At 38.1% G+C, this 18862-nt stretch overlaps 1 protein-coding gene across 8 annotated transcripts in view; it reads left to right on the top strand.

The window, feature by feature from the left end:
• Positions 1–18862, top strand: part of diaph2 (diaphanous-related formin 2) — a 289859-nt gene that overhangs the window by 206938 nt on the left and 64059 nt on the right. For all 8 annotated transcript variants that reach the window (XR_015712824.1, XR_015712823.1, XM_087799075.1 and 5 more), the window contains one exon: positions 3806–3941. Coding sequence is in view for 6 of the 8 variants with exons in the window: in XM_087799075.1 (XP_087655201.1) it covers positions 3806–3941 (136 nt within the window). In the remaining 2 variants the exon portion in view is untranslated. The remainder of the gene's footprint in view (positions 1–3805; positions 3942–18862) is intronic.

The following is an 18862-nucleotide window of genomic DNA, read 5'->3' as shown; positions in this document are numbered from 1 at the left end:
ACGACATTTTACAACAACATGTTACAACGACATTTTACAACAACATGTTACACCGACATGTTACAACAACATGTTACAACGACATTTTACAACAACATGTTAAAACAACATGTTACAAAACATGTTACAAAACATGTTACAACAACATGTTACAACAACATGTTACAACAACATGTTACAACAACATGTCACAACAACATGTTACAACAACATGTTACAACAACATGTTACAACAACATGTTACAACGACATTTTACAACAACATGTTACAACAACATGTTACAACAACATGTTACAACAACATGTTACAACAACATGTTACAACAACATGTTACAACAACATGTTACAACAACATGTAACAACGACATTTTACAACAACATGTTACAACAACATGTTACAACAACATGTTACAACAACATGTTACAACAACATGTTACAACAACATGTTACAACAACATGTTACAACAACATGTTACAACGACATTTTACAACAACATTTTACAACAACATGTTACAAAACATGTTACAACAACATGTTACAACAACATGTTACAACAACATGTTACAACAACATGTTACAACAACATGTTACAACAACATGTTACAAATGACGTACATGTTCTTTTACGTATTTAGATCAAAGTAACACAACTTTCACAGAGTCTTGATCACAAGTTAATATTTGTTAAAAGTTACTTTCTGTGGTTTGTTTACTTCTGACCGGATGAAGCAGTTCTTCTGGTCGACTGAGAACAGATGGAATCTAATGTTTCACAAACACGTCCCTCATAACGAGACAAACAAACAATAGCAGAGCGTAATTGTTTGTTTGTTTGATTAGAACAACATCATTACGTTGCATAATCATGTTTTCACTCACAATGACTTGTTTGTTTAAAGTATTTCTTTTGCCGCCAGGATTTCATTTTAATCTGCATAATTAATCTGCTCGTTTACTCGTCGACGATGAAACTGATCCCTGATCACGTGACACTTGAAGGTCGAGAGGTCGTGACCTTTATGGTCTGGACGTGAACTGAGGTTTATCAAGAAACATGTTTAGAAAAACAAGATAAAGTCAAAGAAAGTTTTCATCGTCTTTTGATCGATGATGACGAAGATCAACATGTTTATCAAATGACCTTCAAAGTTACATAATGATGACATCATCAGTTCATCTCACATGTTTACTCTTGGCTGATTGATTGACAGCCAATAATAATAATAATAATACAATTGTTGTTGTTCTATGAAAATTATCAGTGTTGTTATTTGTGTTATTATTTATGTATTGTGGTAAATGAAACATAGTTGATGTCAGTCATGTGTTCGTCTCAAGAACGACACAATAACAAACACTTGATGTTTTCATCCTGTCACTCAAACCCTGTCACTCAAACCCTGTCACTCAAACCCTGTCACTCAAACCCTGTCACTCAAACCCTCCACCATCATGTCTCTCATGAGACACACATGTACGCACAAGTACACACAGGTACATACATGGGTACACACACACATATATTTACACACACGTGTATACACACACATATATACAAACATGCATACACACACACGTGTATAAACAAACACATAAACACACACATACATACACACACATGTGTATACACACACATGCATACACACACATGCATACACACACACATGTGTATACACACACATGCATACACACACATGTACACACACACACATACATACACACACATGTGCATACACACACAAGCATACACACACATGCATACACACACATGTACATACACACACAAGCATACACACACATGCATACACACACAAGCATACACATACATGCATACACACACATGTGCATACACACACAAGCATACACACACATGCATACACACACATGTGCATACACATACATGCATACACACACATGTGCATACACACACAAGCATACACACACATGCATACACACACATACATACACACACATACATACACACACATGCATACACACACACACATACATACACACACATACATACACACACATGCATACACACACATGCATACACACACATGTACACACACACATACATACACACACATGTGCATACACACATACATACACACACATACATACACACACATGCATACACACACATGCATACACACACATGTGCATACACACACATACATACACACACATACATACACACACATGCATACACACACATGCATACACACACATGTGCATACACACACATACATACACACACATACATACACACACATGCATACACACACATGCATACACACAAGTAAACACACACACATACATACACACACATACATACACACACATGTGCATACACACACATGCATACACACACACACACACACCATCAGAAGTGCAGTGTTATCAGATGAGAGGGTTGAGTGTCGACATTTATTACATCAGTTCAGTGACAGGACACACGTTTACAGGTGACACACTAAACTAATGAGATGAAGAGACACACACTGACCTCTACACACACACACACACACACACACACACACACACACACACACACACACACACGCGCATCCACTCATGGGCTCAAAGAGATAATATTCATCATTTAAAAGCGTTACGAGACAAAAATGCAATCATATTTCATAACACTTTAAAAAACACAATTTTATTTATAAACACAATTATTATTTTGCTCTAAAGTGCAGCATCAGCAGGTTTGTTCTTAAATAACATGTGATATATATCAATAAAAACATTGAACTTAAGTGTTTGTTCCAAACATTTATTTCATCAAAACTAACACCATGACAGAGAAACATGATCTTCATCAATCGACTCACTTGAACCTGCTGCTGGTTCGAGATCATTCGTTGTTCAAAGGTCACATGGTTGCATCTTATTCCTCTTTTGGCAGAACAAACACATTTGTAAAATCTCAGTCTGTTTCCTTGATTCTCTCTTTCCTGACTCTGACCTGAGATTTTCTTTTTTTTTTAATGTTTCTATTCTAACAGTAGAAGAGACTCTAGAGGAGACAGTAGAGGAGACATTAGTGGAGACAGTAGAGACAGTAGAGACAGTAGAAGACACAGTAGAGGAGACAGTAGAAGATACAGTAGAGGAGACAATAGAGGAGACAGTAGACAGTATAGGAGACAGTAGAGACAGTAGAGGAGACAGTAGAGGAGACAGTAGTGGAGACAGTAGAAGACACAGTAGAAGACACAGTAGAGGAGACAGTAGAAGACACAATAGAGGAGACAGTAGAAGACACAGTAGAGGAGACAATAGAGACATTAGAGGAGACAGTAGAGACAGTAGAGGAGACAGTAGAAGACACGGTAGAGGAGACAATAGAGACAGTAGAGGAGACAGTAGAGACAGTATTTGAGACAGTAGAAGACACAGTAGAAGACACAGTAGAGGAGACAGTAGAAGACACAATAGAGGAGACAGTAGAAGACACAGTAGAGGAGACAATAGAGACATTAGAGTGAGACAGTAGAGACAGTAGAGGAGACAGTAGAAGCCACAGTAGAGGAGACAATAGAGACATTAGAGTGAGACAGTAGAGACAGTATTTGAGACAGTAGAAGACACAGTAGAGGAGACGATAGAGACAGTAGAGACAGTATTTGAGACAGTAGAAGACACAGTAGAGGAGACGATAGAGACAGTAGAGACAGTATTTGAGACAGTAGAAGACACAGTAGAAGACACAGTAGAGGAGACAATAGAGACAGTAGAGACAGTATTTGAGACAGTAGACAATATTTCTCTGATCCTGTGTTTGTGTCGTCAGGACGCGGTGAAGGAAAACCACAAGAAGAAGGAGATGGAGGAGAAGATCAAGAGAGCGAAGCTGGCGAAGGAAAAGGCCGAACGTGAGAAGCAGGAGCGACAGCAGAAGAAGAAGCAGCTCATCGACATGAACAAAGGTACGACCTTGACCTTCACCTGCAGCTCAGGTGACAAACAGGAAGTGATGACGAGTGACAACCGGAGTCACATCCTGGTGGATCAGACACGTGACATCGTCACGTGCTCTTGTTGCTCCTCATTGTTGTGTGAAGGTCTGAGGATCATGGACCATAGATGAAGGTCTGAGGATCATGGACCATAGATGAATGTCTGAGGATCATGGACCATAGATGAAGGTCTGAGGATCATGGACCATAGATGAAGGTCTGAGGATCATGGACCATAGATGAAGGTCTGATCATAGATCAAAGATCATGGACGTCCACACGAGTGAAGATGTTGGACTGAGACCTTGAACATCTCAATCCAACATCTGAGCTTCTTTCAAACTCAGTATCTGGATGGTGTTGTGAGTCGAGCCTTGAAACATCGACACAGAAGCTCGACTGTAGATGTTTTCACTTCAGCACAAAGAGAAGTTCATGAGATGTTGATCTTCACGACGTGACTCATCAGAACGTAAATGAAGTTCAAGTTCACAAATGATTATTTTGAAGGAAAAGAAAATGACGAGAAAAAAAAAGAAACGAAAAGTTAAAGATAAACGACTGAACGAGTCGGGAAAATAGAAATAAAAACATGACTAACTGATCTATAATGATCTATAACGACCTCCTGATGACCTTCTGATGAAGTCCTGACGACCTCCTGATGAAGTCCTGTCTCTCGGTGGTTGAACTTCCTGGATCTGCTCATACGATGCCAGGAAGTGTGTATCGATCAGAGCGACTCGTCCAACATGACGGATGAGAGTCTGGCTCGAGCGACGACAGCGAGAAGATTCTGGCGCCTGAAGAGTCTGGTCCTCACGAACATCAGCTTCTAAATGTCAGCTCCAGCCGAGGCCCTCCGTGTGGCTCCCGCGCCGGAGTGTGCGACGCTCCTGCTGCCACAGACTCTCAGATAATTGATGATTTTTGCTGCTTCGCTTCGACCTCTTTGAAGGCTTCACTGGTAATAATCCAAGATGGCGGCTGGTGTGAGATGTTCCTGCAGCAGCAGATTCTGATCTGGAAGTGACAGCGTGAATAAAACATGAGTCTGACACGAGGCCTGGAGCTGGAGATAGAAGCTCCTGCAACACCTCGTCTCAGTGGCCGTCATCGTGACCTTGACAGAATATTATTCCAGCGTTGAAGGTTCTGTTCCAGCGTCACTCGTGTGATGATTGTTTAGTGAAACATCTTCTCGTCGTTTTCATCGAACATCAGCTTCTAGTTTCTAGTTTTTTATATTTTTGTATCTTTGGTCACAGTTTATTTATTTCTTTCTAAAGATGGTTTAAAAGTTAGAGCATATTGAGTCATTGAGTCATTGAATCATTGAATCATTGAATCATTGAATCATGGAATCATGGAATCATTGAATCATGGAATCATGGAATCATGGAATCATGGAATCATGGAATCATGGAATCATGGAATCATAGAATCATTGAATCATGGAATCATTGAATCATGGAATCATGGAATCATGGAATCATTGAATCATGGAATCATGGAATCATGGAATCATAGAATCATTGAATCATGGAATCATTGAATCATGGAATCATAGAATCATAGAATCATGGAATCATTGAATCATGGAATCATGGAATCATGGAATCATGGAATCATGGAATCATAGAATCATTGAATCATGGAATCATTGAATCATGGAATCATGGAATCATGGAATCATGGAATCATGGAATCATGGAATCATAGAATCATTGAATCATGGAATCATTGAATCATGGAATCATAGAATCATAGAATCATGGAATCATGGAATCATTGAATCATGGAATCATAGAATCATGGAATCATTGAATCATGGAATCATGGAATCATAGAATCATGGAATCATGGAATCATGGAATCATGGAATCATAGAATCATTGAATCATAGAATCATGGAATCATTGAATCATTGAATCATGGCATCATGGCATCATTGAATCATTGAATCATGGAATCATTGAATCATTGATCATGGCATCATTGAATCATTGAATCATTGAATCATGGCATCATTGAATCATGGCATCATGGAATCATTGAATCATGGAATCATGGCATCATTGAATCATTGAATCATGGCATCATTGAATCATTGAATCATTGAATCATGGAATCATAGAATCATTGACTCATTGAATCATGGCATCATTGAATCATTGAATCATGGAATCATAGAATCATGGAATCATGGCATCATTGAATCATTGAATCATGGCATCATTGAATCATTGAATCATTGAATCATGGCATCATTGAATCATTGAATCATTGAATCATAGACTCATTGAATCATTGAATCATGGCATCATTGAATCATGGCATCATTGAATCATGGCATCATTGAATCATTGAATCATTGAATCATGGCCTCATTGAATCATTGAATCATGGCATCATTGAATCATGGCATCATTGAATCATTGAATCATGGCATCATTGAATCATGGCATCATTGAATCATTGAATCATGGAATCATGGAATCATTGAATCATTGAATCATGGCATCATTGAATCATGGCATCATTGAATCATGGCATCATTGAATCATTGAATCATTGAATCATGGCCTCATTGAATCATTGAATCATTGAATCATTGAATCATGGCATCATTGAATCATGGCATCATTGAATCATTGAATCATGGCATCATTGAATCATTGAATCATGGCATCATTGAATCATGGCATCATTGAATCATTGAATCATTGAATCATGGCATCGTTGAATCATTGAATCATGGAATCATGGCATCATTGAATCATTGAATCATTGAATCATTGAATCATTGAATCATGGCATCATTGAATCATTGAATCATTGAATCATGGCATCATTGAATCATTGAATCATGGCATCATTGAATCATTGAATCATTGAATCATGGCATCATTGAATCATTGAATCATGGCATCATTGAATCATGGCATCATTGAATCATTGAATCATTGAATCATTGAATCATGGCATCATTGAATCATTGAATCATGGCATCATTGAATCATGGCATCATTGAATCATGGCATCATTGAATCATTGAATCATTGAATCATTGAATCATGGCATCATTGAATCATGGCATCATTGAATCATTGAATCATTGAATCATTGAATCATGGCATCATTGAATCATTGAATCATTGAATCATTGAATCATGGCATCATTGAATCATTGAATCATGGCATCATTGAATCATGGCATCATTGAATCATGGCATCATTGAATCATTGAATCATTGAATCATTGAATCATGGCATCGTTGAATCATTGAATCATGGCATCGTTGAATCATTGAATCATGGCATCATTGAATCATTGAATCATGGAATCATGGCATCATGGCATCATTGAATCATTGAATCATTGAATCATGGCATCATTGAATCATTGAATCATGGCATCATTGAATCTTGGCATCATTGAATCATGGCATTGTTGAATCATGGAATCATGGCATCATTGAATCATTGAATCATGGAATCATTGAATCATTGAATCATGGCATCATTGAATCATTGAATCATGGCATCATTGAATCATTGATTCATGGAATCATTGAATCATTGAATCATGGCATCATTGAATCATGGCATCATTGAATCATGGAATCATGGAATCATGGAATCATTGAATCATGGAATCATTGAATCATGGAATCATGGAATCATTGAATCATGGAATCATGGAATCATGGAATCATGGAATCATGGAATCATTGAATCATGGAATCATGGAATCATGGAATCATTGAATCATGGAATCATGGAATCATTGAATCATGGAATCATGGAATCATTGAATCATGGAATCATGGAATCCTTGAATCATGGAATCATTGAATCATGGAATCATTGAATCATGGAATCATTGAATCATGGAATCATTGAATCATGGAATCATGGAATCATGGAATCATTGAATCATGGAATCATGGAATCATTGAATCATGGAATCATTGAATCATTGAATCATTGAATCATGGAATCATGGAATCATTGAATCATGGAATCATGGAATCATTGAATCATTGATTCATGGAATCATTGAATCATTGAATCATGGAATCATTGAATCATTGAATCATTGAATCATGGCATCGTTGAATCATTGAATCATGGCATCGTTGAATCATTGAATCATGGCATCATTGAATCATTGAATCATGGAATCATGGCATCATGGCATCATTGAATCATTGAATCATTGAATCATGGCATCATTGAATCATTGAATCATGGCATCATTGAATCTTGGCATCATTGAATCATGGCATTGTTGAATCATGGAATCATGGCATCATTGAATCATTGAATCATGGAATCATTGAAATATTGAATCATGGCATCATTGAATCATTGAATCATGGCATCATTGAATCATTGATTCATGGAATCATTGAATCATTGAATCATGGCATCATTGAATCATGGCATCATTGAATCATGGAATCATGGAATCATTGAATCATGGAATCATTGAATCATGGAATCATGGAATCATTGAATCATGGAATCATGGAATCATGGAATCATGGAATCATGGAATCATTGAATCATGGAATCATGGAATCATGGAATCATTGAATCATGGAATCATGGAATCATTGAATCATGGAATCATGGAATCATTGAATCATGGAATCATGGAATCCTTGAATCATGGAATCATTGAATCATGGAATCATTGAATCATGGAATCATTGAATCATGGAATCATTGAATCATTGAATCATGGAATCATTGAATCATGGAATCATGGAATCATGGAATCATGGAATCATGGAATCATTGAATCATGGAATCATGGAATCATTGAATCATGGAATCATGGAATCATTGAATCATTGAATCATGGAATCATGGAATCATTGAATCATGGAATCATGGAATCATTGAATCATTGATTCATGGAATCATTGAATCATTGAATCATGGCATCATTGAATCATGGCATCATTGAATCATGGAATCATGGAATCATTGAATCATGGAATCATTGAATCATGGAATCATTGAATCATGGAATCATTGAATCATGGCATCATTGAATCATGGCATTGTTGAATCATTGAATCATGGCATCATTGAATCATTGAATCATGGCATCATTGAATCATGGAATCATGGAATCATTGAATCATGGAATCATTGAATCATGGAATCATTGAATCATGGAATCATTGAATCATGGCATCATTGAATCATGGCATCATTGAATCATGGAATCATTGAATCATGGAATCATTGAATCATGGCATTGTTGAATCATTGAATCATGGCATCATTGAATCATTGAATCATGGCATCATTGAATCATGGCATCATTGAATCATGGAATCATGGAATCATTGAATCATGGAATCATTGAATCATGGAATCATTGAATCATGGAATCATGGAATCATGGAATCATGGAATCATTGAATCATGGAATCATTGAATCATTGAATCATGGAATCATGGAATCATGGAATCATTGAATCATGGAATCATTGAATCATGGAATCATTGAATCATGGAATCATTGAATCATGGAATCATGGAATCATGGAATCATGGAATCATTGAATCATGGAATCATGGAATCATGGAATCAATCATTGAATCATGGAATCATTGAATCATTGAATCATTGAATCATGGAATCATGGAATCATTGAATCATGGAATCATGGAATCATGGAATCATTGAATCATTGAATCATGGAATCATGGAATCATGGAATCATTGAATCATGGAATCAATCATTGAATCATGGCATCGTTGAATCATTGACTCATAGAATCATTGGATCATCGAGTCATTGAGTCATTATTATTATTTGTCATCATCTTAAAACTAAAGGTTCACACGTGACGACAGGTTCGAGGTTCGATCTGAAAATAAATAAAACTGCATCGACGTTACTTTAACTTTCTTTAGATCCATTAGTTACTTTAACTTTCTTTAGATCCATTAGTTACTTTAACTTTCTTTAGATCCATTAGTTACTTTAACTTTCTTTAGATCCATTAGTTACTTTAACTTTCTTTAGATCCATTAGTTACTTTAACTTTCTTTAGATCCATTAGTTACTTTAACTTTCTTTAGATCCATTAGTTACTTTAACTTTCTTTAGATCCATTAGTTACTTTAACTTTCTTTAGATCCATTAGTTACTTTAACTTTCTTTAGATCCATTAGTTACTTTAACTTTCATTAGATCCATTAGTTACTTTAACTTTCTTTAGATCCATCATCGTCTGAATCGTCAGCATCAGATGTTGTTCTTGTTAATGAACGAGATAATAAATAAATAGTAAACAATAAACAGGTCAGAATAACAACAACGATCTCGACTCATTAACGTTAACGAGTCGCAGAAGAAGAAGTTTGTGTTTGAAAAGAACACAAAGAAAGAAGATGATTTGAAATAATGTGGCGACAGATGGACGAACATATGCTCTTGTACTCGTGGATCCAGAGACGAAGAGAAGCTTAAACACTTCCTGACGAAGCGTTGTGTTAAATACAGATTCAAGAGCAAAGGATTGAAGTCATCACACAAATGGCAGCTTAATCCTCTTGTGCTGTGATTAATAATGAGATGCATATTTAACCAGTTTAATTCATCTGGATTTGACTGGCCGGTGCGGGGGGGTCGTGGGGGGTCGTGGGGGGTCGTGGGGGGTCGTGGGGGGGGCAGACAAATGCCTTTCAGGGACTGATCAACAAATTGAGCGACAGAAGTGGTTTCAACTCGAGAAGCGCCGACGGTTCTTGATGGAGAGACGAGACGAGTCGAGACAATTAGAGCAAAATGTCGGGAATTGCTTCTGAAATCATTAGTGAGTCGATTAGTTTGAATCGAGTGGATTTTCATCCTCAACTGACCAGATGTTCTCCTCCATCCATCCTCTGGTTCCACCAGAAGATTGTTTGACAAACTTCTTCATCTCTCATCCCTCCATCCATCAATCACTCTTTTTCTTCCTGCGTTACTTTATTTATATCTCTTTATTTTAGTCTCTCTTTTTCCCTCCTGTGTCCATCCATCCATCCATCATCCCTCCATCCATCCATCCATCATCCCTCCATCTGTCACTATGTTTTTTCTTCTCCCTCGACGCCTTCCTCGCTGATTTCCTTCTTTATTCTGATGGCCGTCCATTATCGTTCCATCCGTTTCCCTCCCTCCTTTTATTTCTCTCCCTCCTTTTATTTCTCTCCCTCCTTTTTGTTTCTTCCACACGACATGTTCTTCTCTCTCTCCTCCCATCACTGACTGATCCTCTGTAGATCCATCCGTGCATCTGGGATCCACTCGTCTGGTCTGTATGTCTATATGAGTTTGGGGGTCACAGCATCCGGAGGCTTCAGTGGGAGGTCAGAGGTCACTGAGGTCACTGGTCCTGCAGCAGGTCTGGACCCACATGTCGAGTCAGAGCCACAGTCAGGTCCACTTGAAGCCAGAACCTTCCACACGTGACGAGAACATGAAGCACGTCTGAGAACTTTGTCTTCATGATGTCATGGAAGCTTCTTCATCCGTCATCCTACTTCTCACGCCATCTTCTCGTGCACATACTAGCTGCTCGTCATGGTTTAAACAAGTCACCACGAGAGTGCAGACCTCTGCCAAGCAGCTCATGTCACAGCAATACAGTTAACAAGCGTATCAATGAGCGACGAGGAGGTCGAGGAGGTCAAGCTTGTTTCTTCACGAGCCTGAAGTGAATAAACAAGAACGAAGAACAAGAAGTTCAGGTCTGAAGCAGCGACTGTTGTCTTCATAATATTTTCTGGTCTCAAGGACGACGTCGACGAAGTGAAAACACGTTAAAACATGGACACCAAGAACCTTGAGAACGTCAAGCGTCTCCATCGATGGACGAACTGAAGGTCGTCACACTTGTTTTTCCGCCTCAATCAAGGATGTGTTTCTGCTGAAAGGAAACGAGGTTTAAAAGAAGTTCTTTATCTCGTCGTCGCGTCTGAACGAAGCGCCGCCGCCTCGTGACCTTTGTCTCGTGACCTTTGTCTCGACACAACGTCTGCTTTACAACTTGTTTGCGGCTGAAGGCCAGACCTGATGAGCTTCTCTTGTCTTTATGCATCTCACTAAAGTGTGTGTTGACGGGCCTGCAACCTCTAATACTGTCACCATGGCAACAGTGGGTCACTTGATAAGAAGCGTGTTGTCTATAGAAAGTTGTGTTGATGTTGTGACGACACGAGGCTGAGGCGTCGAGTGAGTGACGGCTGCGTGAGGCGCATATGTACCTGTAGCCAGGTGAGCGTGAGTGACAGGCGGCTCGGGTCGGACAGGTCGCCTCCTCGCGCTCACAGTGTCGCACACATGGAAACAATATTCCGGGGCTGATGACTGGGAGGGAAGTGAAGGTCAGACACTCCAGCAGATAAAGAATTCTTTCTCCCACAGATTCTCTCTATTTCTGGCCTTATCTCAGGAAATGAAGACAGTAATGGAACGAATGCTGACCTCGTGTCTCAGAAGAATGTTAGGAAGAGGAGCTGCTGATGTGCAGCTGCATCACTCAGATACACTATAATACACACATCATACACACATCATACACACATCATACACACATCATACATACATCATACACACATATTACACATCATACTTCACACCATTATACACACATCATACATACATAATACACTACATAATACACACATCATACACACATCATACATACATCATACACACATCATACACATCGTACTTCACACCATTATACACACATAAAACATACATAATACACACATATTACACATCATACTTCACACCATCATACACACATCATACATACATCATACACACATAATACATACATCATACACACATATTACACATCGTACTTCACACCATTATACACACATAATACATACATAATACGCACATAATACACGCATAATACACTACATAATACACACATAATACATACATCATACACACATATTACACATCATACTTCACACCATTATACACACATAATACATACATAATACACTACATAATACGCACATAATACACGCATAATACACTACATAATACACACATAATACATACATCATGCACACATATTACACATCATACTTCACACCATTATACACACATAATACACACATAATACACTACATAATACACACATAATACATACATCATGCACACATATTACACATCATACTTCACACCATTATACACACATAATACATACATAATACACTACATAATACGCACATAATACACGCATAATACACTACATAATACACACATAATACACTACATAATACGCACATAATACACACATAATACACGCATAATACACTACATAATACACACATAATACGCACATAATACACACATAATACACTACATAATACACACATAATACACACATAATACACAACATAATACACTACATAATACACACATAATACACTACATAATACACACATAATACACTACATAATACATACATAATACACTACATAATACGCACATAATACACGCATAATACACTACATAATACACACATAATACACTACATAATACGCACATAATACACACATAATACACGCATAATACACTACATAATACATACATAATACACTACATAATACGCACATAATACACGCATAATACACTACATAATACACACATAATACACTACATAATACGCACATAATACACACATAATACACGCATAATACACTACATAATACACACATAATACACTACATAATACGCACATAATACACACATAATACACTACATAATACACACATAATACACACATAATACACAACATAATACACTACATAATACACACATAATATACTACATAATACACACATAATACACTACATAATACACACATAATACACACATAATACACTACATAATACACACATAATACACTACATAATACGCACATAATACACTACATAATACACACATAATACACACTTAATACACAACATAATACACTACATAATACACACATAATACACTACATAATACACGACATAAAGATGTCTTTTTCTCTCTCAGAATATTCTTTTCTGTGCACATTTGTATTTATCTACGGAGCACAAGAGGTTTAATGTTCTTTTCCTTCCTTTAACAATGATGTCGCTTCATGATCCTCGTCATTTAAAATACTTGAATCTGTCCTTTTATTGACCTGAAGGTGACATGCTTTAAAATAGTATAATAATAGATAACATAGTGTAATAATAGTATAATAATAGATAACATAGTGTAATAATAGTATAATAATACATAACATAGTATAATAATAGATAACATAGTTTAATAATATTATAATAATAATAGATAACATAGTGTAATAATAGTATAATAATAGATAACATAGTGTAATAATAGTATAATAACACATAACATAGTATAATAATAGATAACATAGTGTAATAATAGTATAATAATAGATAACATAGTGTAATAATAATAGTAATAAAATAAATAATCATAATGTAGTATTGAAGGTAAAACGGATCAGAAATGAATTGATCAATATCATGATTCTAGACTTTCACAGGTTCAAACTATTCAAACAGAACCTTCTGCATCAAAAATGTAATTTATTATATTTTCACAGTGAATCTAAAGTCACATGTTCCTGTAGATTCATGTTTAAATCAATGTTTTCAGCTTCATGTCGAACACAAAGACTCACTTTGTTCTCTTTTCATTTATGAAGGTTCTCACGAATCACTTCAGCTCAGTTGAGTCTCATTCATTTATGGATGTTCAAGTGATCACTTCCCTCCAGATCTGGACTCACAGTCACTTTACAGTCGATCAAACCTGATTAAGCTCAGGACACACAGCCTCACATTCTATTGTCAAACCCGTTTAGCTTCGTCTGACGCTGTCACTGAAGTCTTCAGATCTGATCCTGAGCCCGTTAGAGCGTCGGAGCTCCAGCTGTGATGAGTTCATGGATCCATCAGTGTCTGGATCTACATGTATGTTCCAGTGTTGACACAACGAACTGATGCTGGAGACGTTCTTTTATTTGAAGGAACTCTATGGATTCTCTAGTGTCTAGTTTGACACATTTTAAAAATCTTTACTCTGATCACGGGTTGAATGTTTCTTCGCTGTCGACCTTTAAAGAGTTGGAACTGGTTCAATACGACCTTTAATGTTTACATGCTTGAGACGAACATTCACTTCATCAAACTCTCACTCAAAGCTCCTCCTCTCAGGCTCCTGTCAATCAAAAGTCATGAGTTTAATATAAATGAGTCAGAAATGATGTCAGCAGCTGCAGTTCAAAGTTCAAGTTACCGTTAAACGACGTCACTGTTATGAAATCTTCACAAAAACAAACAATGTCAAGAGAAGATCTGTTAATAAAGATCATTCAAACACACCAACCTGTCGAGGACACACACACCTTTGACCTCCAGCAGACACACACACCTTTGACCTCCAGCAGACACACACACCTTTGACCTCCAGCAGACACACACACCTTTGACCTCCAGCAGACACACACACACCTTTGACCTCCAGCAGACACACACACCTTTGACCTCCAGCAGACACACACACCTTTGACCTCCAGCAGACACACACACCTTTGACCTCCAGCAGACACACACACCTTTGACCTCCAGCAGACACACACACCTTTGACCTCCAGCAGACACACACACACCTTTGACCTTCAGCAGACACATTAACCTTTGACCTTCAGCAGACACAGAGAAGTTATTTATGTTTTACTGGAAACACCAGGTTATGACATCATTTGATCTTAGATTGACTTTATTAACCCTCTGGAGATTCTTCCCTCAGACGTTAAAACACATTCTTGACAAACATGTTTATTTTGTTAATAATAAAAACATCCAAATCTGTAAGAAATATTTTTAAAGCAATAAATAAATCTCACAAAAACCAAACTTCATCCTGTCAATCAAAATGTGAAACCCTGTGAAACTCAAACGTCTAATAATAATAATAATCCTCATAAAAGTCATAATTAACTAAAATATGTCGACGCAGGTTTCACTTGATCAAGAGAAACATGTTTTATTTTAAATGTATATTTTCACAGCAGCAGCTGCTCAAACATTTATTTTAAGGTAAAAACCCTTTCATGAGCTTTTACACGTGAAACCTTCAGTAGTTCAGTGGATTCTTCTCTCAAAGCAAACATAACGTCTACTTTCCTCCCACATACTTTTTTAAAGTCTTTGGTAAAATGATGTAAATGAACAAACTTTGATGTGACGTTGATTCTTCCGGAGACGACTTGATCTTTCTTGTCTCACGTCGACCGTCGTTGATGCTTCACCATTATTTTGAGACGCTTTGATTCATCGTTTGTTCTTTACTGGAGCTTTTCACGACTCCATCGAGACAATGAACACATCTGGCTGCAGAAGTGTACAAGTGTACAAGTGTACAAGTGCAGAAGTGCAGAAGTGCAGAAGTGTAGAAGTGCAAAAGTGCAAAAGTGCAAAAGTGTACAAGTGTACAAGTGCAGAAGTGCAGAAGTGTAGAAGTGCAAAAGTGCAAAAGTGTACAAGTGCAGAAGTGCAGAAGTGCAGAAGTGTAGAAGTGTACAAGTGTAGACGTGTAGACGTGTATACATGCAGACGTGCAGAAGTGCAGAAGTGCAGAAGTGTACAAGTGTACAAGTGTATAAGTGCAGAAGTGTACAAGTGCAGAAGTGTACAAGTGTACAAGTGCAGAAGTGCAGAAGTGTACAAGTGCAGAAGTGCAGAGGTGTAGAAGTGCAGAAGTGTAGAAGTGCAGAAGTGTAGAAGTGTACAAGTGCAGAAGTGTAGACGTGTAAAAGTGCAGAAGTGTACAAGTGCAGAAGTGTAGACGTGTAGACGTGCAGAAGTGTAGAAGTGCAAAAGTGTAGAAGTGTACAAGTGTAGAAGTGCAGAAGTGCAGAAGTGTAGAAGTGTAGAAGTGCAAAAGTGTACAAGTGTACAAGTGCAGAAGTGCAGAAGTGTAGAAGTGTACAAGTGCAGAAGTGTAGACGTGTAGACATGCAGACGTGCAGAAGTGCAGAAGTGCAGAAGTGTACAAGTGTATAAGTGCAGAAGTGTACAAGTGTACAAGTGCAGAAGTGCAGAAGTGTACAAGTGTACAAGTGCAGAAGTGCAGAAGTGTACAAGTGCAGAAGTGCAGAAGTGTAGAAGTGCAGAAGTGTAGAAGTGCAGAAGTGCAGAAGTGTAGAAGTGTAGAAGTGCAGAAGTGTAGACGTGTAGAAGTGCAGAAGTGTACAAGTGCAGAAGTGTAGACGTGTAGACGTGCAGAAGTGCAGAAGTGTACAAGTGTATAAGTGCAGAAGTGTACAAGTGTACAAGTGCAGAAGTGCAGAAGTGTACAAGTGTACAAGTGTACAAGTGTACAAGTGCAGAAGTGCAGAAGTGTACAAGTGTACAAGTGCAGAAGTGCAGAAGAGGGGGTCATCATAGCTCAGATGCTAGAGTGGTTGCCTGCAGTCCAAAAGGTTGCAGGTTCAATCCCAGCTCCAGACAAGCTTGTGTCGTTGTGTCCCTGAAGACACTTCACCCTGATTGCTCCTGATGGTGAACTTGGCGCAAGTGTGCAAGTGTGCAGGTGTGCAGGTGTACAGCCTACAGCCTACTCCCATCAGTGTGTGAATGGTTGAATCTCCCCTCGCGGGACTAATAAGGGATTCTAAAAAAAAAAAAGAAGTGTAGAAGTGCACAAGTGTAGAAGTGCAGAAGTGCAGAAGTGTAGAAGTGCATAATTGTGTCACATCTGTCGTGGGGTCCCTGAGGTTCTGGGGCTCACAGTCACTCACAGTCACTCAGAATAAGGGGGTCATGAGAGTCAGTCACAGTATAGGATCCACATCGTTCTTCTTCTCTCGTCCAAACCTCCCGTCGCTGCTGTTCTTCATCCAGATGGAGGTTTATTTTTGTTTTTGTTTGTTTACTTATTCATGCATCCAGTTATTCAGGGAATCACAGGGGCTTTGGTTCCGGAGCAGAATGCAAATGTCCACAGAATCCACTTTCATCTTGTCCTCGTAACATGAGCTTCAGTGTCGTCTGGTCAGAACCTTCAGACCAGAACCTTCAGTGACCAGAACCTTCAGACCAGAACCTTCAGTGACCAGAACCTTCAGTGACCAGAACCTTCAGACCAGAACCTTCAGACCAGAACCTTCAGTGACCAGAACCTTCAGTGACCAGAACCTTCAGACCAGAACCTTCAGTGACCAGAACCTTCAGACCAGAACCTTCAGACCAGAACCTTCAGTGACCAGAACCTTCAGTGACCAGAACCTTCAGACCAGAACCTTCAGTGACCAGAATCTTCAGACCAGAACCTTCAGTGACCAGAACCTTCAGACCAGAACCTTCAGAGCAGAACCTTCAGAGCAGAACCTTCAGAGCAGAACCTTCAGACCAGAACCTTCAGACCAGAACCTTCAGAGCAGAACCTTCAGAGCAGAACCTTCAGACCAGAACCTTCAGAGCAGAACCTTCAGACCAGAACCTTCAGACCAGAACCTTCAGACACAAACCAACCTCACATGAAGACTTGAACAGATGTTAACAAAACTGAAATATTTCAAGACAAACTAAAGTCAAATCTTTTTTTAAGCCTTGAATGATTGAATTAAATCATTTCTATTTTAAATGTGTTTCTTTACATAATCAGTTACAATAACAAGAATATCTTCAGAATCAAAACCATCACATGTTGTAAATACTGTGGAAACACATCAGATCCAGATCCTTCCTTCAGAACCACATGAACCTTCTGACCTCGAACCTTCACGTCACAAAGTCTCATTAACATGTTGTTCCTAAACAACCAGAAAAGATCTAAATA

This window comes from Callionymus lyra, chromosome 9 (assembly GCF_982586985.1).
Source record: "Callionymus lyra chromosome 9, fCalLyr1.hap1.1, whole genome shotgun sequence".
Classification (NCBI taxonomy): Eukaryota; Metazoa; Chordata; class Actinopteri; order Syngnathiformes; family Callionymidae; genus Callionymus; species Callionymus lyra.
Note: the sequence above shows the minus strand (reverse complement) of the source record. Positions and strands in the feature narration are given on the sequence as shown.